This window comes from Manacus candei, unplaced genomic scaffold (assembly GCF_025592945.1).
Source record: "Manacus candei isolate 608988 ecotype Guabito, Panama unplaced genomic scaffold, ASM2559294v1 h1tg000126l, whole genome shotgun sequence".
NCBI classification, from domain to species: domain Eukaryota; kingdom Metazoa; phylum Chordata; class Aves; order Passeriformes; family Pipridae; genus Manacus; species Manacus candei.
This window is the reverse complement of record NW_026138174.1, coordinates 2,361,722-2,387,315: the sequence shown is the minus strand read 5'-3', so window position 1 is coordinate 2,387,315 and position 25,594 is coordinate 2,361,722. Positions and strand designations below refer to the sequence as shown.

The 25,594-nt window shown below is 43.4% G+C and overlaps 1 protein-coding gene across 1 annotated transcript in view; it reads left to right on the top strand.

Annotated features, from left to right (window-relative positions):
• BACE2 (beta-secretase 2) overlaps window positions 1–25,594 on the top strand; it is a 59,281-nt gene that overhangs the window by 14,783 nt on the left and 18,904 nt on the right. The window contains exon 2 of the mRNA XM_051770834.1: window positions 18,918–19,006. Within this exon, the coding sequence (XP_051626794.1) occupies window positions 18,918–19,006 (89 nt within the window). The remainder of the gene's footprint in view (window positions 1–18,917; window positions 19,007–25,594) is intronic.

The window sequence follows — 25,594 nt, the reverse complement described above, 5'->3', positions numbered from 1 at the left end:
GGAAAAAAGGATTAGTAACTCAGAGACCCCCGTTGGATATGGCAATACACAGAATTCAACCTGGAGACAGAGTATTAATTAAAACATGGAAAGAGTCTTCATTAACGCCTCGTTGGGAAGGACCCTTTGTTGTTCTTCTTACCACAGATACAGCCATTCGTACCGCTGAAAGAGGATGGACTCACGCATCTCGGGTTAAGGGGCCAGTCAACACTCCTGAATGGACTGTAACTTCTCAGCCTGGGAATCTCCGAATGACGTTCAGAAAAACTGGACTGGTAAATGAATAACCCTGAACGAGACTGGGACCCAGCCCAGCCTATACTCCTGGTTTGAAGTACCTCGAGACCTAACCTTAATAAGGGTTCGGTATAGCCATTGATAAGTGGACTAATCCTCTACCAGGCTGGGGAAAGTGGATATACCAAATTGTTGAAAAAGGTAAAACTTTTCCTCATTGTTGTGATCTTGAGACTGAAATTACTTTGCCAGAAAGACCTGCACAGAAGATACCCTGTATAAAACACCCAGTTTCAAGACCCCGGAGCTGGGTCAGTTGTAAATGTACATTATATGGTATAGAGTGGTATTGTACAGCAGTAGGCAGGACACCCATTGTACGAATTGCCGAGAGTTCTTTGTTGCTTCTGATGAGAAACTGAATGTTTTAGAAATTGATAAGTTATTCTGTAGATAGGAGTAGTTGGTACCAGAGAACTGGGAAGTCCATGATAAAATATTTTCTAATTTTGGTACAAAACTCTAGAACAGTGTGCCGTTAAAATTGCCTAGAAAACAGAGTTCACAACCAACCAACTTTTAGAAATATATGGATCTAAAGAAATAAAGGAAAAGGTCACAAGAACCTATTAAGAGCCCATATTCTCCTGAAGAATATTGACTGCTGCCGAGAAGATGTAAAACCCCGTTGCTCCCAGCAAAGGAGTAGACGGAGGAGGCAGAGCAATAATACAGTGGAGAACAGATATGGGAAATTATATATGGATTGTGGTATTTTTGTGGCAGCTTTCCCCAAGCAGGGAAAGCCCACATCGGCCGTACAAGTGGACTCTGAACAGATGGAGCGATCTAAAAACAGTTAGGACTAATCTTACAGTAGGATCTCCCAGTTTCTCTGCTACACTGTGTCAAATAGCTCCTGTACCACATTGTTCAAATTTGAAACCTTATTATCTCTGTCCTGCATCTAATCCAGGAAAAGGATATTGTAACTACCCTGATCAATATTATTGTGCACACTGGGACTGTGCCACTATTGCTTCCGCCTGGACCCCTAATTCTCAAGATAAATACCTAACGACAACATGGGGACCACCTGGCTGTAAACCTTCACAATTTGTTTTGTCTAGAGGATCGAAGAGGTATAGCGATTGTAAGTATATTACCATCCAGGTACTGCAACCAGAAGACCCAAGATGGTTGATAGGAAGAACTTGGGGAATCAGATACTGGGAAGCTGGCACAGACAGGGGAGGGCTAATATTTATAAAAAAACAAGAAGTCACCCACCGCCCTCTGGCAGTAGGACCCAATAAAGTAATAAAGAAAAAAGAGGATAATTTGAATCAGAAGGAGAGTAGAAAAAGACACACCTCCACAGTTTCAACTGCCACTCAACAAAACTGGTTTGAATCATGGTTTAACAAATCACCCTGGTTAACTACTTTAATTTCTACCCTAATAGGCCCCCTAATAATGTTGTTAATTACTTTGACATTTGGTCCTTGTATTTTGAATAAATTTGTAACTTTTGTTAAAGGTAGGATGGAAACGGTACAACTTATGGTAATGAGACAGCCATATTCCGAATCGAGCGAAGAAACATCTAAAGCTGAACCATTTCCTACCTTGAGTGCAGCCCGAGAAGCTGTAATAAGGTTTGATAAGCAAATTAATGATAAATAGAAGAGGGGGAAATTGTGATAGCCAATAAAGACCAAAGGAGAGATAATTTGCTTATCAAATTATATTTGCAACACTGTAATTACAAGTTGCGATAAACAAAGTCCCAAGTTTCTATAAGTTTCAAGTAATAATTTCATTTAGTGTTTGTCTTGACTACCTCATGCATATTGATTGTATCATATACTTGTATATTCTGTGAGTTTTTGGCTAAATGTTTAATGGGAAAGTTTTCTCATAACTGAAACTGAGAGTTATCTCTACAACTAGTCATAGTTCATGTATTCTTAGATGAACAGGCGCCTAAAGATTTAAAGTTCTATTATATTTACAGCTAAGGTTAAAAGAGCTATCTCTGCAGCCAGTCCTAATTCATGTACTCTTGGACGAGTAGGCGCCTAAAGACTTAAAGTTGTACTATATTTCATCCTTAGGATAGTGAGAAGGTTTAGACCTTTTGACCTTGGGAGGGTCTGTTTTGTTTCATTGTGGGAGTGTAGTTAAGTTTTAGAATCTATTTAGTCTGTTTTTAATGTAGTCACCCATTTGCTTCACGAATCACAATTATTTATATATCACACAAACCATAATGTTATGTTACCATAATTAGTGATATTTTGTTATGTTATGTAAGAAGAAAAAGAACTGAAAAAGAGAACAGAACTCTCTTCCAGTGGCAATACAGCACATGCGCAGAAAAAGCTGACTACATCAAAAGGTTGAAGTGAACAGAGCCGAGCTTGTCTCCTAGCAACAAGATACGCATGCGTAAAGCTTCTTGGCAACAGGAACAGAGCCTGCGCAGATAAACCTGATGAACAAAGGAGGGGATTTTAAAGGAGATAAGCAGCTCAAAACCTATAAAAGGCAGACTGGAAATTATTGAAGTGTGCCTTAGATGAGCCAGGAAAGCTCACTAAGTCACCCAGCGCTGTAAATTTGCTTATTTGATTTTTATATAAATCTATAATAAAACTTTTTACTACGATATTTGAGCCTAGTGCCGATTTTACTTATAACAAGATGACAACTCGAGAACTGAGAGTCACCTTTCCAACTGAGGGAGGGATTAAAGGCCAGGTCCTGCCACTTGACAGTGAAAAAAATAATTGGATGTTTTTGGCAGCCACCTCTCAGATAATTACTTGATATTTGTTAGGGATCTGGTTGTGAGAGTGGCCCGTAGAAGAGCATCTCAGAGCCCGCTGTGACACTGCAGCTGGTGCTCAGGCTCACGTCAAGGCCAGATGTGAGAATTTTCTAACCCACCCAGGCTCTTTCTGCTTCCTACTTTCCTGCCATAGGAAGCTTCATACCAGAGAAGATCAGGCATTTGGGGCTTCTGTGGAAATAAAAGACTTACCTGCTGTGTCATCATATGGAAGGCTGGGTTCTGCATGTGCCCCCTTGGGAATTTTGTTGTGGTGTTAAGGAAGAAGTAAATCTGGAAGGTTGCCTTTGACAACAATAGCTTTGGCATAGAAAATAAAATACTGGGATGTCCGTTTCAACTGCAGGCTTTGGGTCCATTTTTGAAGTTGCGGCTTCGTGAAATCCGAAGGCAGATTTTGGGGGTTTTTTCTCTCGTTTTTTCTCTACCGAAATAGACACTTTCCTTCCAAAATTCTATTAAGATACCTGCTGATACAGAAACCTTGGCTGTCAGTGTTTGCAGCCTGAGAAATTAACAGTTGTAGTGTCTTTTCAAGGCCAGGCTGGACGGGGCTCTGACCAACCTGGTCTAGTGGAAGGTGTCCCTGCCCGCGGCAGGAGGGTTGGAATGATCTTTAAGGTCCCTTCCAACCCAGGCCATTCCATGATTGAAGAGAGAACACACTGTATCAATTTGGAAGGTCTTCAGGGCAGTATTACCCTGCTGCTAAAGCGTGATGTGGAAAGACTTGTGCTTTTATTCACTGTGCTGCCTAATACACATCTGCTACGGGTAAGAGTGAAATGTGAGGCATGTCAGAAAATGATTCATCAATCCTACTGCTACTTTTCTGTGACTAAAGAGATTTTTATTTAATTCATTCATTTTTCTTCTCAGGGACTCTCGGGTTGCAAATAAGACAAAGGAGTTCAAAGGTGGTCACACTTCCCAAAAGTCTGAGAAGCGCTGTAGCAAGATAACATCTGATGCAGTCACAGTGCTTCAGTTTAACTGTCACAGAATAATCTTCTCATTACTTCTCGGGATGCAAAGTCCTTCAGGGAATAACACAAACATTTCACATGATCCAAAGTGCCATATTTTTGCATTTGAACTGCTGAGATAAATAATGGGGGGAGGGGGGTGGGAAAAGCTCGAAAAATTTCTCAGGAGCTGTAGTAAGGAATGCTGGTGCCTGTTACATGCTCCTGCTAAAATTAACTTTCATTTGCACTCTGATGAGCCTTGAGGTTAACTCTGTGTTGGCAAGTGACCAAATCCTAGTGATACTGCCTGCAGGTTTTTGGTCAGGTTTGGAAGCTTTCTCAATGGCAGGCTTGCACAACGTCTGATGTTGCTAGTGGGTGAAATTCCACAATTCCAGTGCCCTGAGCACCAACAGCTCCAACGTGGCTGCACTTACTGCCTTCCCTGTAGTGTGTGAAATGAACCTGAGGTACCAGACAATCACAGACAGGTTTGGGTTGGAAGGGACCTTAAAAATCATCTAGTTCCAACTCCCATCACGTATCTGCCATCTCACAGTGGGTTATAACCCTTGGCCAAAGTAGAAGTAGCTTGGTAGGACTAAGCTACACACAGGTTGATATCTGGAGGAATGGATAGTAGGAATGTGTCTTCCTTGTGTTGTTGTGATGCGTCCTGGCAGGCTTCATCAACCTGAGAGCATAACAAAGTCTTTTAACTTCCTGCCCAACAAACTCAACCCGGTATCTGGAAATAAAGCTGTGTTCCTGCATGCTTCTGTGTTCTCCTGCGTAATCAAGATTTTTATAGTGGAACTTGTTTAACAATTGCATTGATGTGTGAGCCACGGGCAAAGCTGGTTCATTTCCCAGAGCTGCTGCCTCTTCAGTATTAGCCAAGGTAAAGACCAAAGTACGAATGTTTGAGGAGAGAGAGGAATAAACGAGTCCAATAGCAGGGGGAGGAACAGTGCTGCTTTTTGAAAAGAGAACTAAAAAATCGTATCTTACTTCACTTGAGAGTCAAAACTGCCTTTTAAATGGTCCTGCCAAAATTTTAAGTAGAAATGTTAGAATAAATATGAATAAAAAATGTGATTCTTATTTTTAATAAATCAGGCTCATCATTTTGACAGTGCTTAATAGCTTGTTGTTTTTTTTTTTCTCCAATCAAATAGTCCTTCCTGCTATTAATGGAATGTAATGCTGCTTTCTGTTTGTGCCTTTGAACTCCCTTGTATAATTCCAGGGAACACCCTTGATGACAATCAAATTCTGCTTGGTAATATCCTAAACAGGTCAGGTGCAATGGGGAGCAAAAGCCTTCTGTCTGTTGTATTCCCTTTATTAATTACCGGGGAAATAAAACCACCGCGGTTGCGTCACCTTGTTTGTGCTCTGAGACCTGGGGCTGCCTGTGAACATTCCTGCCGCCTCCAAAGATGCCACGGAGCAGTGGGAAGCTGCCTGGCCCTTCACCTCTTCCCCAGAGGTATGGCACAGCTTTTCTAGCAGGGAGTGTAATCACAATAACCAAATTCCAGTCCTTGTGGTTGATGTAGCCGAACTTCTTTCGGTTTTTATCCTGATCTCTTCCCACCCTCCCTTCGCCTGCACCAGCAGATCCAGTCGTGTCCCTTTACCATCCGTGTAGCAGCAGCCCAGTAGGTGTGTGAAAGTGTGGGATTGTGGCTGTTTTCTTGGCATAAAGGGAGGAACAGAGGTGGGAGCTGCTATGGACAGGTGAAGAACAGGTAGTTCAAGGGAGTTAGGGGATGGGGGTCAGTCTTTTCAGCTCTCCAGGCTGACACATCCCAGCTCTCATGTGTTAAATAAAATCTGGCAGTGCTGCAAATCCAGTCCTGAAGAACAAGTTATGGCATTTTTATTGCAGAGGTCATGCCTTGAAGTACAGGGAGTTCTCAGCTGGCTTTCCAAGGTGTGTGCTAATTTATTTGCCTCTCCGTGATCTCAGCTAATACAGGGATCTCAGCCTGTGAATGTGGGATTGGTGGTAGTTTCTTGGCCTCCCAAATTAAGAGGCTGCTTTCACAGCCATGAACTTCACTTAAGCAGCAAGGTGGGAGTTCCCATGTAATCATCCATTGAATTCCGTGTTTTGGGAAGGTTGGTTGTCTCACTGTTGCAGTGTGTGGGTAAAGAAAACCTGGGGGAAAAAGATGCTTATCCACTTTGGTTTTGCTACCATGTTTTAGGGGAAAATATCTGAGAGCATTCAGTGTCCTTCTTGAAGAAAAGCACTAAAAAAACATAAGGAGAACTCCCTGAAGCTGGAAGGATGTTATAATGAGTGGTGGCCCCACTGTGTGGGGAAGAGCTAGTTCTGGGGAGAACAGATAGACTTGATGAGTCAGGAGTGTCCTGCCTTCACCTCTCCTCCTCACAGCTCCCCAGGCTTTGAAAAACCTTTGCTAACAAACACATGTCTCCAAAACCAACATCTTGACAGAGGAGGGGAAAAAAATCTGAAAAGAGTTGTGTCACTGCAAGAGTGAGTTGAGGGGGGGAGGAGAGGTGAGAGAGCAGACCTGGCATGCAGCCTTCTGAAAACTCTGCTCTGTCTCACTGCTGTCCTGCGAGCTTCGTTTTCTTCCTACTTGCCTTTGAGATGCAGCCTTTTTCCAAAGTTACTTGCTGCCTTCAAATCATAGAATCATAGAATGGCCTGGGTTGGAAGTGACCTTAAAGATTATCCCATTCCAACCCCCTGCCATGGGCAGGGATACCTTCCACTAGCCCAGGTTGCTCCAAGCCCCATCCAGCCTGGCCTTGGACACTTCCAGGGATGGGACATCCACAACTTCTCTGGGCAACCTGTGCCAGGGCCTCACCACCATCACAGGCAACAATTTTTTTCTAATATCTAATCTAAATTTTCTCTCTGTCAGTTTGAAGCCATTCCCCCTTGTCCTGTCACTGCACACTCTCGTAAATGGTCTCTCTCTCAAAAAAAATATATATTAAAAAAAGCTTCTTAAAATTGAAGGAGCAGCTTTGGCACTTGGTTTCACATCTCCAGTGCAATTTGGAAGCCAGGGTCTTACTTTAAATTGGAGACTGAAGTTCAGATTTTTGACGTGAAGGGGACCCTTTAATGGAGACAGAAATAAAGGAGTGAGACTGAACCTCTCCTGGAAGGTTTCTGCCTGCTGCTGAAGGATAAGGATGCTGTGGTGTCTCTGACAAAAAGGGAGATGACCAAAAAAATAACAGTGCTCATGGGGCTAGAGATCCCTCCTTGCCTAATCTCGAGAACATCAGGAATGGGCTTCATAAACGATATTGAAGTTTGAAATGTGGCCCTTGATTAATTTTGTTATTTCCAAATGGCAGAATAAACATGGGCAGTGAGTCAGGTGTAGAAGCTTGTACAGGGTAAGGAAGGTTTAAATACCAGTCAGTTCAAGCCTCCTTGGGTTTACTTAGTCTGGCTTGGCTCTCTGCAAATGCATAAAACTGTTTTGGTCTAACTGCAGTTGGAGGGTTGTTGATTTAGTTTCAAAACAAACTTCTTTTGTAGTGTAGGACTTCTGAAGGTAGGTAGAGAAGAGCTAAAAATGCCTTTTTTTTTTTTTTCCCAGGCAGCAGTTTCTCTGAGTTTAATGAACAATAGAGGAAAAGAAAAGAATGACCTGACAGAATAAATTGGAAGCTAATTTTGCAGAGCAAAAGCCTTGGAAAATTGAAATTCTGAACTTTATGCAGCTTCTAACTGTAATCATTCACTGAGTATAATATATTAATGCAGGCTTACTGATTTCATTTCCTTAGGAAAAAAAAAGGCAAAACAATAAAGCAAAAAGCCCTCCTTGATACTGTATTCTGAAAGGCAGTTTATTAGCATGGTGAGTCCCTTTCTCCTTTATTTTTGCCCCTACAAAAAAAAAAAAAACAAAACTCTAAAATTCTTTGACGTGATTATTCTTTTTTAGAAGGATCATGCCCTAAGTAGTGCTGGTAAACAGAATAGCCACAGCAGACATTTAGCCTCAGACACTTGAGGTGGATGGTTTGTTGTTTTTTCAGTGAGGTGATTGTCTTTTTTTATTTTCTTGCAGAGAAAGTTTCGCTTCAGGTCAACTGAAATAATTTGACAGTGGTTTTCTCGGGAACGAAGTGAGACAGGCTGTGGTGGAGCACAAGGGTACAAGTGCACAGAGGCTTGCTGAGGGAGCTGTCTGGAAAGAGTGAAACCCTTTTTTGCTTCCTGGTGGTGTTCATGCCCCTGGATTGTGAAATACAAGTGTGCAGCCCTTCTATCACCTCTGCCGCTGTCCTATTTACCAAGGAGCTGGAAGCTCTCCTTCTCCTCAAGTCTTCCTGCAGTGCCCATTAGCCATCTGATGTGACTGGCCACTGCTCCAAAGAGCTCAAAATCCTGCCAGACAGTGTCCAGCAGGTCTGCTTTGCAGTGGTAACACTCTCTGGTTTCCAAGTGAGAAAGGGGGTTTAGGCTGAGAAGGTGACTATGAAATCAGTGATGCCGTTCACGAGCATTGTCTCCAAAAGTGAGGCTCTTTTTAGCTATTGAATTATTGAATTAATAGCTGTCTCTCCAACACCTCTGGCCACTGTGTTCTCTAGGGAGGGCAGGGTGAGCTCTGAATGAGGTGTTTACTAATTTAGGACACAGCCCAGAGCTTAGAGGTAGCCTATCTCTAAACCCAGGCTGCGTGGGCACTGGGATTCCTCATGAGTCTTGCAGTTAGAGTTGCTCCCAGTGGCATTCGGCTCACAGTCTCCCTGTCTCATCAGTGCTGTACTGTAATTAGCAGAAAATTGATGAATTTAATTCCTTTACACCTAGTAACAGGTGGAAACAGGCTTTGGGGTTTAACAAGAGCTTTGTGTGCACTTAACTGCGAATAGCTGACGTCGCCTGCATTCATTCTTGAATTTCAGAGTGTGTTTGCGGGGGTTTTTTAATCCTCCATTTATCCAGGCACTCATTAATCTTTCCATTCAAGAAAGCCTGTAGTATAAGTACAGCAAATATATAGAATTTCCTCGCTCAAATTCGTGAGCCCTTGAGCAACAACTAACAGTCCTCTCGTGGTTAACGTGCATTGCTGGCTGCCCTGGGAAAGGCTGATGAAGGTACCTGCTGGCTGGCATGCAACCCCTTCTTCCTGAAAGATTTGGCTCTCAGGGTGTCTCTGTGGCAATCCTGTGTCTGTTAAAAGACTATCAGTGTTTTCCTCAAACCAGTTCAAGCCTGTCAATGGTTATTTACAGGTGAGGTTTTGCTAGACCTCTAGCTTATTGTTGTTACTGAACTTTAACTAGTCTAGATTTTCCTTAAAGCTCGGTGCCTAGAGCAGGGCATGATTTCAGATGTAGCTGGTTTATGTGAACTAGGGGATTGCTTCACACACACCTAATTTTCTGTTTGCTATAGGTTGTGATATGGGAGAGGGACTTGTATCTGGAGGGGGGGGAATAAAAAAGAGGAAGAAAGGTTAATCTTTTCTGAAAAGGTAATGGGACAAAATTGCTACGATTCACACAGCTTTAAGATAAGCAAGTAATAGCTCATGTTCAACAGCAAAGCATGTTCATATAGCATGAATAGGATGGATGTGTTGTATGATAAATCTGGACACAGTAAATAAATTTCAGCCTGAAAAATAAGATAGCACATGAGACGGCATGTGCAGAAAGAATGCTAATGTTTAGGGAACCGAAGGCATTGGCAGAAAGGAGAGCGTGAAAATGAAGAATAGGTATTTTGTTTTGTTCCCAGGATTGATTGGCTGACTATTTTTTTTTGTCTTTAAACCATAATAGCCTTCCCTTATTGTCAAAATGATAATATATATAAAGCACTTCCTGTAATATTTCTCCTCAAAATGACTGTTCATCAGTCCCAGAGTCAGATGCTCATATTTCAACTCACAATTTAGTTTAGCAAGTTTATACTTCTGAGCAATCTGTCATTTTAGCATTTGTGTTTTTTATACAAATCTCCACTACAGAAGCATGCAGTGCTCTTAAGCACGGATAGATTGGCTAATCCAGATAGTACTTTGTAATCTTCTGGCCAAGAAAGAGATTATTGCTTTTCAGAGAGAAAGAAAAGTGTTCCTCCCAGTCTGGCAGTGCAGATCATGAAGGGACTGAGGGTGAAAGACTCTTGGTCTTCTGCTGGGCCCAGTGAGAATGTCCAGGAATAGCTGAGTGTTTTAGGTGGTTGAGAGAGGGAGTGAATATGAAGGTACTGTAGATATGGGGTCAAATTCCAGGTCCTGACAGCAGCTGGATGAGGGGAATGACAGCAAGAGCCAAACTCTCTGGTGAGCTCATTCTACTGCTGCTGCCCTGAAGAGCCTCCACTTGCCACTTGTTTTCCTTCTAACTCCCCAACCTACAAACACACCAGTTTCTGTGAAAAGCTTCTGCTGTTGTGAGGGCAGGAATTACCCTTGTGATAAACTTGACCTTCTGGTTTGCCCACGTTTTCATGCTGCAATAAGTCACCTTCCTTTGCCTCCCCAGTGCGTCGTTGCAGCGAAACGTGGGCACCACCTGCTGAACAAACATCATCAGAAAATAATCAATCTCCATTCATTTTTCCTTCTCACAATGCCTCTCTTATCCTGGCTGCGTGGTTAAACCCTTCTTATGACCGTGGGAGGGGTTTTTTTTGGAGGTAGGAGCAGATAGGTCTGTTTTCTCTGGTGAGGTGACCTCACTCAGGGCAATGCTGGAAATACTTCTCCTCCCAGACTTGGCGTAACATGTGGGCCTGCACTCTTCCTCCTCCTCCTCAAAGGTAGAGTGTGACACCATCAAAGTGTAGAGAGTCATTTGGCTTTGGGTGAGGTGTTCCTCCACCACCACCAGTGGCTGTGCAGTTCTCAGCCAGGGAGCTGGGTTGTGTTCTGGATTCCTTTACTCGGCACTGGTGAGGCCAAACCTGGAGTTCTGTCTCCAGCTCTGGGCTCCCCAGTACAAGACAGAAAGCAAAGAAAGGGTCATGAAGACATTTAAGGGACTGGAGCACCTCTTGCATGAGGAAAGGCTGGGAAAGCTGGGACTGTTTGGCCTAGAGAAGAGAAGGCTCAGGGGGATCTCATCACTGTACATAAACATCTAAAGGGAGGGTGTGAAGAGGACAGATCCAGGCTCTTTTCAGAGGTGGCAGTGACAAGACCAGAGGCAGAGGGCACAAACTGCAAAACACAGGAGGTTCCCTCTAAACATATGGAAAAACACGTTTTTACTGTGAGGGTGACCAAGCACTGGCACAGGTTGCCCACAGAGAGGTGGTGGAGTTTCCATCCTTGGAGTCTTTCAGAAGCTGTCTGGATGTGGTGGTCCTGGGCATCCTACTCTGTCTGAGCCTGCTTGAGCATGTGGGGCTGGACCAGATGACCTCCAGAGGTGTCTTCAACCTGAGCCATTCTGTGAAGTGCTGCTGGGCTGCTCTGGTCCAGGGACTGCTTATGAGCAGGGGAAAATGGGAGAGTCCCATCCCTGCCCCTAGTCCAACAAGCTTTGCTTTCTTTTTCTTTTCAGGCTTACCTTTCCAGCAAAATACATGTTATTCTGCAAGCAGAAATGCATCACTGTGGAGGCTTTTTAAGTTTATGTTTGACTTTGCAGACCTCTACATGTAGAAAAGTTCCAAAGATTCTTCTAACTCATCTTTTAAAGTGCTTTTATTTCTGCATCATAAGAAGAGCAGATGAAGAATCTATATTAAAGCCTAGCTTTCTGATTTTTTTTTAATAGAAACTAGGCTGTAAATGTTAATTCCAAGTAACACAGAGGAAAAAATCACGCAGTGCTTAAAAAGCCTCTGTATATTGTAACATTACTAATTTGTAGAAACAAATTGCTGAAACAACCTGACTGACAGTCAGTGCCAATAATAACATGTAATAACTATGGGCAAACACAGCAAATAGTTTCTAGTGTTTTCTTTTCTGTGTGATAGTTGTAAGCAATTCTTGCCAGATGGGCTGATAATGTAATTAGGAATCGTTGTGTTAAGTGAGGCGGCATTTAAATTGGCAACTAATTTTCCTATCTATTAACCAGCTTGAAAAAGAAGGGCTGTTACCCAAATGATTTCTAGCTGCTAATCCCTAACAAGAAACACAGTGCTGCTTTGCACATTTTTTTAAGCACTGTCTAGCAGATTATTTTCTGGAGGGTTTATTATGTGTGGGACAAAATAAGAAAGAGAGTGAGTTAAGAGATGGTACAAGCTCAGGGGTTAGATGGGGTGGGCTCCTACTAAGCCAGTACATTGTGTTGTGTGGCAGCAGCTCATGAGCAGGTGATGTGGTGCTTCCTATTACTGGTCTCTACATGGGGATAAAAACTTTTTTACTTTGTGATAGTTCACTGTGTGGCAATCTCCATGAAGCAGAGTAGGATTATAAGCCCTGTTTTAAGTGTGTACTTTGGGAGAAATGATGAAAGCACAGCAAGACAAGATTTTGAATGGCAGATGAATGTTACTGGTGTGGAACCATCTCTTTCTTTACCGGGGATGGGAGAGAAGGGAAAAGAAAGGAGTGCCCTTGGGTCAAGTTAAAATCCCAGGGAAGGCGTGATGGCTTATCGTTTTCATCATGAAAAGAGATGTCATTATAAAAGAGTAGGTTTAGATTAGATATTAGGAAGAAATTCTTTACTATGAGGGTGGTGAGGCCCTGGCACAGGTTGGCCAGAGAAGCTGTGGCTGCCCCATCCTTGGAAGTGTTCAAGGCCAGGTTGGATGGGGCTTGGAGCAACCTGGGCTAGTGGAAGGTGTCCCTGCCCTTGGCAAGGGGGCTGGAATGAGATTTTGAGCCATTCAGTGATTCTATGAATTCTTACAGAGTCAGCTGCTTTGCTCTGCTGGCTTATGCAGTGGAAACTATCAGTTGTCTGTTATTAAGGTTTTGACTGAATCCTAGAGTAAATGTAAGGTTGAATGAGATTGATTATTGTATTTATGGCCCTCTCTGTGCAAATCTTACTCCTTTTTTATTTTTTTCCCCCCACCCCCTATGCTTCAGTTGAAGCAGTGATGAAGAGCCAAATATATTTTTGCAATCTGGTTTCTTCATAGAATCATGGAAATGTTAAGGTTGGAAAAAACTTGTAAGATCATCGAGTCCAAACATCAACCCAGCACCACCACCGTGTTCACCACCAAACCATGTCCTCAAGTGCCATATCCACATATGTTCTAAACAATTCCTTGGATGGTGACTCCAGCACTTCCTCAGGCAGTCTGGTCCAACGCTTTTCAACACTTTCCAAGAAAAATTTTTTTCTAATATCCAATCTAAACCTTCCCTGGTGCAACTTGAGGCTGTTTCCTCTCGTCCTGTCACTTGTTACCTGGGAAAGGAGATTAAGACCCACCTCGCTACAACCTCCTTTCAAGTAGTTGTAGAAACTGTAGTCTGTCCAGTGGTGAAACTTTATTACTTGACCAAAAAGGATCAGACCCATTAAGCTGGAAAAAAAAAACTATGGTGGATTTTTCCATGGGCCAGTCCTTTAATGAAGACTATCAGTGTGGGTTGCCCAAGGAGTCACATCAAAAGCTGCAGTGGGACAGGGTTGCATGCAAGCCCTAGTATTGCACACCTGGAAAAGGCTGTGTATGCTAAAACATGCAGAGAGCTGCTTCGAAGAAATGCATTTTGCCCTTGTAGCCTGTGGGATTTGCTTTGTATATATTTTCTGAAAGTTACCGAAAACTCCCAACCTCAAAGTAAAACAGGGAAGTGAAACTTCTGTGCAGTTGAGCAGGGTGTGTGTCAGAACAGGGGCGAGGTTTGTCTGCCAAGGGATGCGAGCTGCCTCTATGCGACCAAAATTGAAAGATTGCTACATTTTATCAATTTTCCTTGAAAATGTGAAGGAAATCACTTTCTGAATGCATGGTGGATAACTGCAAATTGCAGTTAAATGATGCATAGGTAATGCCTAGGCTGGCGCTGATGTCGTCACATTGACATCACCTGCTGTATCAGATAGGGCAGGTGCCTGAACACAGACAGCCAAAGCTTGGCTGAATGAAATAAAGATGACACGTGAATAGGCAATTACTTTTTGTTTTCTGATGTCAAAACACAACACTCAGCAACGGAAGGCTTAAAAATATTAAAGACATAGTGGCAAGTCAAATTATTGAAGTGGGATAAGCATACAGAAGGTGCTATTTGACGTTGGAGCTGAATCAAGCACTGGCAAGTTTGAGGGATCCTTGAAGTACTGACAGTGTGTTTGATTTCCAGCTGAAAAAAAAATCATTACAACTGGGTGTTTTTTTTTTTAGTGTTCCTACCCCTTCAGAGTAGAAAAAAAATGTAAAATGCATGACCGAAGAGACTTCTACTTTCAATGTTTGTGACTTTCAGTAAACAGGTTTGGATTTGTTTCTTTTTATAACCACAGCTTAATGGCATATAGATGGAGTGTCAGATGTTGTCTGTAAGTTTGTCATGGCAGAGGTGGATGTTCCTGTCTAGCTTACGCTATAACAGGGATCTTTATGAACCTCCTATTAATAACAACAACACTGTTTCCACATAGGAAATGCATCCAGCAGAATAATCTCCAGGTGCTTTACCAGGTGCAGGTTTGATGTCCCACGGCTGTGGTAAAGGTGACCTTCAGGGGGAAAAAATAGCCTATTGCATTTGCTCTTAGTGTCTGCTATGTGGGTTTGAAATTGAACTTGGAAGCCACAAAAATAAAATAAAAAAATAAATAAATAAATAAAAGAAAAGCCAAAACAACAAGGCTTTGCTTCTGTGCCTCTGAAAGCAAAAGGAAAGTAGGGTTTCATTGGTTTTAAGGCTGGGCATGTGATCAGTCAGCAGACCTTGTGCAGTTTTGCCTTCATAGCCTTGTTCAGCCACGTCTTGGCCTTTTCAAAACCTGGCTTTGTCTGACAGTCTTTGACAAAATGGGGAGATCACTAAATAATGAGCTCTGAGTGACAGGAAGTGATTCACTCGATGGCCGAAATAAACCCAAGGAAGCTGCTCTGCCTGCCTGTGAGAGCTCCGAGTCACCATCTCCGGGGCAGCTGGACAGGGTGATACCACCACTGCTGGTTCTGCCTCAGCATCAGGGTCTTGTATCCCTGTGGGAGAAAGGTAAAGGCACAGAGAGGTTTGGCCACTCTCCAGCTGTCACAGCGGATTGCTCAGGGAATCAGGTGGAGGTGCTGTGGATTTCTGTTTTCCTTAGTAAGCTGGGCAGAGAAGGGCAGTGGCTGGGGAGTGAGCACACGGTGTGTTTGGCTTCATCTTTTGGGTGAGGGCAGGGCTGCCCTCTGAAGACCACAGAATCATGCAGTAGTTTGGGTTGGAAAGGATCATCTTGTTCCAGCCCTGCTGCCATGGGCAGGGACGCCTTCCACTAGACCAGGTTGCTCAGAGCCACATCTAGCTTGGTTTTGAACACTTCCAGGGATGGGGCAGCCACAGCTTCTCTGGGCAACCTGTGCCATTGTCTCACCACCCTCACAAGAAAGAATTTTTTCTAATATCTAGTCTAAAGCCACTCTATTTCAGTTTGAAGCCATTCCCCCTTGTGCTGTCACTACAGGACCTTGTAAATAGTGTCCCTCCATCTTTCTTCTCGGTTCCCTTCAGGTACTGGAAGGCTGCAGTTGGGTTACCCTGAAGTTTTCTCCAGACTGAACAATCCCAACTCTCCCAGCCTTTCCTCCCAGCAGAGCTGCTCCATCCCTCTGATCCTCTTGGTGCCTCCTCTGGACTCTCTCCAGCAGTTCCATGTCCTTCCTGTGCTATTCCCCAGAGCTGGAGGCAGCTCTGCAGGTGGGGTCTCACCAGAGTGGAGCAGAGAAGCAGAATCCCCCCCTCATCTGCTGCCCACACTGCTTGTGATGCAGCCCAGGGCACGGGGGTGTTCTGGGTTACCAGAGCCAGCTCACATCCATCCTCTCACACACCAACAGCCCCAAGACCTTCTCAGCAGGGCTGCTGTGGATCTTTGATCGAGATGAGGCAGGATGGGCAGCCCTGGGCCGTGGCTCCTTCAGTGGCCACCTTGTGACTCCCCAGAGCTCGCCTGAAGCTCCCCCAGCAGCACCACGGAATAAAGAAGGCTCCAGTGGTGACAACATGAAAGTGGCTCTTAATGAGATGTGAAGGCACTAAAGGAAATGCAGACCCGAAGGGTAGCAGGGAGAGAAAGAGAACTCAGTAAGTTATACCCACCCCAAAATGAGCTGCTAATCACTGGCACTATTGTGAGGACTACAATAAATCAGTGTCTGCCCTGGCCGCCTGCATCTCATTAAGCACAAACATGCGGATAGGGAATGTCAGGCTCAATAGGGATCTGTCATGTGAGTGCTGCTGTGTCCGAGTGGGCTGGTGCTTGCATGGTTAGCCAGCTTTGTGTTTTCCCTTTTTTTTTTTTTTTTTTCCGTGGGAGATATCTATTTTCTTTTGGAAATGTTGACTCGCCCTGTACTGTGGGTAGTAAATCTGCCCTTTTCTTCCAGTGATTTGTGAATTCTGTGGTGATAACATTGTATTTAAGGTGTGGGGGTAAAATATCTTTCATATGTGTCATATTTTGTTGGGGATTTTTTTTTTCCCAAAGTCCTCCTCCGTGTATGGTGCCATGCATATTCCTGAGGCTGGGGCAACACCTACATGTATTTCTGCAGTTGATGTATAATGCCCATTACTCAAGCATCACAGACTGCCTCAGGAAGCCTAATTAATTTAAGCCCTGCAGCACCCCTTTGAGGCAAATTTTGTCGGTCCTGATGGATGCACACATTGTAGCTGCTCTTTGTTATTTATTTTTAATATGATTTCTATCCCAGAGAAGGCGAGGGGGGGGCGAAATGAATAGTTTGTACTTTGTTAGGTAGTTTAACAAATGCTAGGCTTTTGATATCATCAAAACGAAGTACATAGCAAACTGGGGTTTTTTTGCAAGCCATGCCTCAGAGGTTCTTATTTTCTTTTAAAGCCTGAGCTTCTGGAGCCGGGTGAACTTGTTGATGTCCTTTTGTTTTGAAATGTCTCTGTCTACCTTGTGGGGTTGCAAAATAAATATTAATATATTGTCTTTGCTTAATCTAAAATCTGGGCTGCAGTGAGGCACCTGACTGAGGTTTTAGGTTGGTTTCTTTTTAGTCTTAAAATTTCTGCATGATTAGGACTGGGAATACCAATGTGTGAATGAAGTTTAGAAGGGATTCCCACAACTTACTAGTTGGTTTTGTGTTCATGTTTTAATTTCAGAGCTCCTCAGTTCCATACTATATTAAGTAGGTAAAACAAGGGGAACCATCTCCTCCCTCCCACTCCATGAATGAACCAAAGATGTTTTTGAACACTGACTCACACTTTGTTGTCTGTGCTCAGTCTTAGGCTTAATAAAGAAAGATTCAGCATATCTTCTCCAAATGCTTTATCCTCCTTTGTCTTTACTCTCATTTCTGAGCTCAGCTGTGTTTCTCCACTTCTTTTGTCAACACTAAGCTTGTTTCCCTGATGGTTCTCTCCTACCCTTCCCACATCCCATTTCCATGCTAGATCTCAAGCTGCCTCACTTTTTGAGGAGTGCTGAGGGCTGACAAAGAGGCTGATTCGAGCTGTCTTTAAATCACGAGCAGCCAAGTCTTCACATCTCACTCCCTCCTGTAGGAAAAGTCTTAATTCCTTAATATTTTTCTGGGGAGCAGGTGTTCCCTGCTGCCTAGGGTGTCGTTTCACAATTGCTTTAAGCCGATCTGAGGCCACACTGTCACCAAAAGGGGCAATCACCCTCTTCTAGTATCTACTCCAACTACCTCTTTTTGAGTAGTTGCCTGATATGGCAGATTGCCTTTTTTTTTTTTTTTTTTTTTTGTATCTTAGGTGAGGAATCTGCTCTGATTTGCATCACAGTCTCATGGATATGCCAAGAAGCCCTGGGGAGCACCCAGCCAAGAGCAGGGAAAAAGTGTGACTGTTGCTTTCAGTAGCAGTACAGTCTCTGACTGACTGACTTAAATTATCATCTAACGACACTACATCTAATGTAGTTTCTTGGTTTCACTGAAAGAAGTGATCCTGCATCTGGCTGCTGTTTCCTTCAGCTTTGTATTAGCACAAGCTGTGGTGAACCAGCCTGGTTACTTGAGCCAAATGGGGAAAGGAGGTACCTGGTTTTGTCCCTGTGGTTTTGTGAGGCAATTTTAGCCCTAAATCACCCTCCTGATTAACCAACAAGTGGCCCACTCTTAGGCCACCTTTCAATCAGTGTTTTTCACGGTGTTTATAAATCCACCATCCTTCTGTGTAAAGGTGGTGAAGGCTGTGGGAGGTTGTTGCTGCTGAGGACAAACTGGGCATCGTTCCCATGTTTTCCAAGCCACGAGGCACCTTCGTGCTTCTCCTTATTTCTATCCTAGACCTGCACTCAGTCCCTACTTAGACATCTCATAAGCTCTAAGGCAAACAGTGCTTTGAGCAGTACATAATTCAGCTTGTGTCCCGGATGAGCCAAGTTTTTGAGACGCATGGGTTGGGCCAAAAAAGAAATCTGAGATGATCAGGAATTCATCTGCTGTGCGAATATGGGCTTGGCAAGTTTCCCCCCTTCCAGGAACATGACTATTTTAAAGCACTTCAGCATGATCAGCTGTTTTGAAGGGCCTGCAGCAACATTATCTTTCCCCACAAAAGTGACTCTAAATCTATTTCTCAGGGCAATGTTCATCATGATCTTTTAAACTGAAGGTAGTTTAGACAGAAACAGTAATGGGATTTTTTGTTTGTTTGTTTAATTGGATATGCAAATCACCTCTCCTTTTTTTTTATTTCTTTTTTTTGTTGTTGTTTTGGCAGTTAAATATTCTGGTTGACACTGGGAGCAGTAATTTTGCAGTGGCAGGTGTGCCTGATCCTGATGTCACCTCCTACTTCAATGCTGAGCTGTAAGTACCTGTTCTGTGCTGGGTTGAGGTGTCTTTTAGATTCTGGTTCCTCCACGCAAGAGAGGATGAAAAGGCAGTTTATGGGGCTCCTGTGGCATCCTGTGAGTGTGGGATGTTAGTTGCCTGAATGGGAATTTTGGCCTTGCCTGGTGCAAAGTCCTGCCTGACATCATGAGCAGTCCCAGAGATTTCAGCAGAGCTGAGCTCTGAGCACAGCGCTGCTTAGAGCTGGAGAAAAAGGAAGAAGACTACAGGGTAAAAACTATCTGCAGAGAATCACACCAATTCCAGCCAATTTCTTCTTTGAATAGTCTTGGAAGGAATTAAAAGTTTAAATATACTTTGCCTTTGTTCGAAAACAAAAATTAATTAATTTAAATTAATTAAACTAATTGTATCTGTTTACTTGACATCACTTCCAAAAGCAAAATTAGTTAGTCAAAACCTAATTTGTTGTTTATTTTGGCTCAAGGGCCTCGATCAGTTAATAATCTAGACAGACCCTGATGAATCTTGTTTTTTGTAAAATACAATTTTGTTGGTTTTGGTGCTTGTTATGCACTAAATTTACTGTGTTTAGCATAAGCTGACATTAATCACAGCCAAGCACAGCTTTGTCTGTCTGAATCACTCTCCCTCTTTTCTTCCTTCCTTTCGGCCCTTCTCTAGGTTCAATTATTTCAGGTAAACTTCTCCAAAACACAGTGTCTATCTTTAGCTGAAGCATATGGATGAAAATACTTGGAAGGCTGGGAGGCTGGAGAGTATCACCATTCCCATTACCTCATTATGTACTTTAACATGAGGTTTTGCACTTTTTTTCCAATAAGATGAGCTGGAGGGAAATCCATTATTTCCATGCTCCTTACTAGAATAGCCTTACCTCCTGTCATATATCCTGTTAATGAAGATACTTCACATCTCGTTCTGATATGCTACAGGTCTGGAAAGTCAAGAATTTGCACTTAAAAGCTATTTCTGCACTGCTGCAGAGTTTTCTATGCCAGATATCCTCTTCCATATGTAGTCCTAGAGGAAACCTAATTGCAAAGAATTTAAAGCACAAACATTCCTTCTCCCTTTTCTCTTAATTGATGTTATTGAGACTGGAAGGACAAGGCCTCTCTCATAAGAACCATAAACCATTAGAAACAGCTACAGTAAAGGTTGTGTGCTGAGAAAGGCTGTGAAATCACTTGAAGGTTACAGTCTCTGATCAGTGTTCTCAGTGTACACTGTGTTTTGAGAACTCTGATATAAAGTTAATAACGAAACCTTGGCATTTAGGCCCTGAAGAGTTAGTTAAGGATGTTTTGCAAAATTATTCAAACTCAAGACATTACAGTCCGGAGCAATTGCAATAAGGGTTTCTGGTTTGTGTTGGATTGATGGAGTACTACAGTGTGCTCAGAATAAAGTGCAACTGTTAGCATGATTGAACCTCACTACACCATGCTTCTTGCATTTTAAGTATTTTAAATACATTTAAATAAATGTCATCCTGGAGGGATCCTTGCCCCAATGAAATCAGATGTTTCAAAAATGCTGGTTGCAGGACATTTCTGTGGGTCACCTCGCACATATCCCAAATGAGGTAGGGCTGTCACTAGATCAGGTTAGCCATGGCTGAGTCCAGCCAGGCCTTGTAAACCTCTGAGGATGAAGAATCCATGCTCTCCCTGGGCACTGTGCTCCAGTGCTGGGCCACACTCTCCCATGGAGGAAATATTTCCTATTGTCCAGCCTCAACCTCACAAAATGTAACTCGTGGGTGTTGCCCTTGTGCAGAGAAAGGTCTGGCTGTGTCATCTTTCTGTGTTTCAAGTTGTCACGAGCTGCTGTGGGATCTGCCCTCAGCCTCTTGTCTGCAAAACCAAAGCTCAGCTCCTCATCACGGGTCCTGTGTTTATGGACCCTGACCTGCCTGGTAACCCTCTGCCAGTCCCTCTTGTGCCAGATCCCTGTTGAAGTGGATTCCCACAGCTGTCCACAGTCTGTTCCACGTGTGGTCTCACCTGTGCTGACCACACTGGGAGAGCATTTTCCTTGGATGTGTTGTCCTGGCCCTCCAAATGTGGCCTGGTCTGGACTTCACTGCATGCACGGAGCGACTTAGGGTGTTGGCTCTTATCCAGCCCAGTGTACACCATCACCCCAAATCATTTTGAGCCCCTTTTCAGTTGCTTCCCAGTCTGTCCTGATGTATGGAGTTGTTTTCTCTCAGCTACAAAACTTTGGGCTTCTCCTTGTTCAATACCACAAGGTTTCTGTTGGCTCAGTCTTCCTGTTTTTCAAGGTTCCTTTGGATTCAAGCTCTGACATTCAGCATGTCAACTTCTCCCTTTAATGTAGTGTCTGTGCAAATCTACTGAGTGTGCTGTCTGTGCATCATGTGGGTTCTTGATTAAGAGATTCACAGAATCATTTAGGTTGGAAAAGACCTTCAAGGTCATTGAGTCCACTCTGCGCCCAATCCCCACCTTGTCACCCAGCCCAGAGCACTGAGTGACACGTCCAGTCATTCCTTGGACACCTTCAGGGATGGGGGCTCCACCACCTCCCTTGGGCAGCCCCTTCCAGTGTTTAACAACCCTTTCCATGGAGAAATTCCTCCCAATGTCCAGCCTGACTTCCCCTGACACAACTTGAGGCTAGGTCCTCTCATCCTGTCACTGGTTACCTGGAGAAGAGAAGGACTCCCACCTGGCTGCAACTTCCTTTCAGGTAGTTGTAGAGAGTGAAAAGGTCTCCTCTGAGTCTCTTTTCCTCCAGGCTGTTGAACAGTGTTTCCCCCACTCACAATCCCTGGGTGTCGAGCCAATGGCCACTGTCCTTTGGGCCAAGTGGCTTAGCCCATCTTCAAGCCACACAGTGATCAGTTTATTCAGCCCCACACCTCAGCCTCCAAGTGGGAATGCCATGGGAGATGCTGTCAAAAGCCTGACTGAAGTCCAGATGTGCTACAGCCGCTGTGTTCTCCTCATATGTGTAGCCAGTCATCTCACTGTAGAAGGCAGTGAGATTGGTCAGGTGTGAAATGACTGTGAATTCCTCCTTGAGTATCCATGATTCCCTTCTTGTCCTTCAGGTGGTTGGGAACTGATTCCGGGAGGTTGTTCTCTGAGATGTTTTGTGACTTGGGGCGAAGCCCAGTGACCTCTAGTTCCTTGGTCTTTGCTGCTCCTCTCTTTTTGAGATTAACATTAATAACCTTTCCCAGTAGTTGGATTACCTTCCCTGGTGTTGTGGTTTAACCCCAGATGGCAACTAAGCCCCACACAGCCCCTCTGCCATTCCCACACCACTGGGACTGGGGAGGGAATCAGAAGTGTAAAAGTGAGAAAACTCATGGGTTGAGAAAGAGGCAGTTTAACAGGTAAAGCAAAAGCCACATGGACAAGCAAAGCAGAACATGGAATCCATTCACCACTTCCCGTGGGCAGGCAGGTGTTCAGCCATCCCCAGAAAAGCAGGGCACCCACACACATGACAGTGACTTGGCAAGGCAAACACCATAACCCCGAATGTCTAGCTCCTTCTTCCCCCCTCTTTTTATACTGACCATGACACCATATGGTGTGGAATATCCCTTCGGTTAATTGGGGTCAGCTGTCCTGGCTGTGTCCCCTCCCAAATTCTCATGCACACCCAACCTGCTCAATGGTGGGATGGGGTGAGGGGCAGAAAAGGCCTCAGCTCTGTGCAAGAGCTGCCCAGCAATAACAAAAACATCTCTATATTCAACACTATTTTCAGCACAAACCCAAACCACAGCCCTGTACTAGCTGCTGTGAAGAAAGTAGCCCAGCCCAAACCTGCATACTTGGTTGTCATGATTTTGCACAGATGGTACACACCCAAGAGTGACCTTTACCCATGTGTAAATGAGTAAAGTGACCCATAGGCACTTTCCTTCCACGCTAGGTGGAACACTTCAAAATTAGATAAAGAGGTTTCTTCTTGTCTGGTAATCGATCCTGCAGTTTTCCCCTATATTGTCATGGAGTGGCTTCCAAAGTCATAAGCTGCAAGTTGAAGAAGATTAATAATTTGTTAGGTTAATGGGACTGATTTATAGATGTGTGCTTATTAGAATATTAATGTCGTGTTGGAGAAAGAGAGTGATGGGTCTGGATTTCCTGATGCCATGCTCTTAGTTTAATTTTATTCCGATGATCATAATCTGAAATGGAATGCGTGAGTGTTTTTTGACTGAAATTGAGGAGGGTGCATAGGAAAGGCATTATCTTGGTTTCAAAGGACCCAGAGGGTGTGTTTTTCAGAAAGAGCCCTCCTGGAGCAATTTTAGAACTAGCTCGTTAAATGATGTCATGTATCATATAATCTGTGTCGTATAACTCTGCAGTTTAATTATCTACCTCTTTCTGTACAAATTGAGTAAAGCTGTTATCATGAACTCTTTTACAACTTGGGCTTTTGAGTGGCTCTGACAAAACTTTGCTGTGAAAAGTTCTGAGTTTGCTCTGATAATCATGCTCTATAAGTCACCACAATGTATAAGGTTTTGCGAAACAGCCCAATTTGTCCTGAACTGAAAAGAAATCACGGTGCTTGTTTCTCATGCTGCTCAAAATAACAAGTAGTTTTGTTGAATACACTACTTATGATAAAAGAGATACTTAAACAGACATATAAAGGGGTTTTTACGGTTGAACCCAACTTATCTGTGATGGCTCTGCAGCAATATGTCAACATGACATACCCAGGGCTTTCAGTATTCAGCAACAGCATCCAGTTTTATTTCAGTGTGAGAACTACTGCCTCACCATGTGAAGGTTCAGGAGTAAGCTGCTCAAGAGTTGATCTTTTCAAGAGATAGGGAGGTAAGAAAAATAAAGGCAATAAATTGAGGTAATACAATCAGTTATATACCAGCAAGCAAAATAAACTGCCTTGCAGTGTGGTGCTCTGAGTTTGGTTGTGTACACTGTACAGCTTGTGGTTCGGGGTGAATTATAAGCTTCTTCCAGAAGCCCTGCAAATTAGATGGGACTTCTTGGTTAAAAAATCAATAATTTATGTTATGTTTTCATATTTGCTTTGTCCTAAAGTTGTTTGGCAAGGTGGGTGTTAAGCAGGGCTTCCTGCACGTAGTGGATTTGCTGTTGCAACGTTGAGCTTCCTTCAGAGGAATCATGACATGAGAAATAACATTTTGGTCATTTCATTTATTTCCTTATTTGTTTTGTTCAATGCTATATGCTAGTTATGAGGAGTAACTCTGCAAGAGAAAATTAACCACTGCTGAGGCTTGAGATCCATTTGAGGTTTGAGGGCCATGTTTCTGTTGACTGCTCTGGAGAGAAGATAAAAAATGGGAAAGGGAGAGAGAAGGGAGTAGGGTCACTACAGCACGATGGTCTAGGAGACCTTTTCCCTTACTTCTGGGTAAGTTGCACTCTGTTCTGCTGGAAGAGTTGAATTTCTTCTTTCTTATCACAGCCAAAACAGCTTGTTTGTAATTTTTCTCCTTTTTTGTGCTGTCTGTTTGTTTTGAAACACTCAGCCCATGAATTACAACAAGTCTCTAGTTGTGACCTCTAAAGAAGATTTCTTCCTTTAGATCAGTGAGGTGGAAAGGTGAAAAAATCAGAGTGGCTGATTACAGGCAAGAAGATGGAGCAGGAAGTGGTTTTGCAGAACAGAATATAATTTAGTGCCACAAGAATTATGTGAGATCCCTTCCCATGCTGGATATTTTGCTCCTTGAGGGAAATGATAGGGTCTTGTCTTTAATGTGATATTTGTGAGGTTTACAAATGAGATGAGCATCTTCATATCCATTTCTTCAGGTGGGAAAGCTGAGGCACAAAGGATGAGGAGGTGACTTGTCCTGCCTTTCCACAGGAAAGTTCATGAGCCCATTTTTTCTGTGTCCTGACCCACAGCTCATCCATCAGTCTGTCACTGCTTATAGAACAAGAGCTGTGTGCTGCTGCTGTTGCCAGTCACACACCTTCTGTATTTGCAGATTTGCTTCACTTTATTCTCCCAGCACTCAGTTTTCTCTCTGATTTCAGATGTTTCCTCTTCTCTTGCCCGGCCAGACACTTTTCTACATGAAGAACCCTGTGTTTTCCCTTTCATTTCCTGCTCCCCCCACCTTCTCTTATGTCACTAATTATTCAGACTCTATTTTGATTTATAAAATGTACTGCCAGTATCACAGAGGTGTTCTGAAGGCCCTGCCTGAGCAGAGATGTTCCTTTGTGTATCATACAATTGCAGAATTACACAGCAAGTAAAACAGCAGTAGGAATAACCAGACACAGGTAGTAACTACCTCTGGGATTCATACCTTTTGAAATATTATCTCATGTATTTCTGTTGTCTGGGATGTTAACCCTTGAAAGGTTAAGTCTTGGGAGTATCAAAACCCACTTTGGGTTAGAGCCTGGCTTCTCTTCCTCCCTTTTCCAGGAGAAGAGTCAGTTGTGTGGTCCACGTGGCCAAATTGTCCCTCAGGATAAGGCATTTGAATGGATGGAACTCGTCTGTGTTGCCATCTAAAGGTTATTCCCCATAATAGGCAAAATCACACTGATTTTGTGCTGGTGAGCTCAGGTG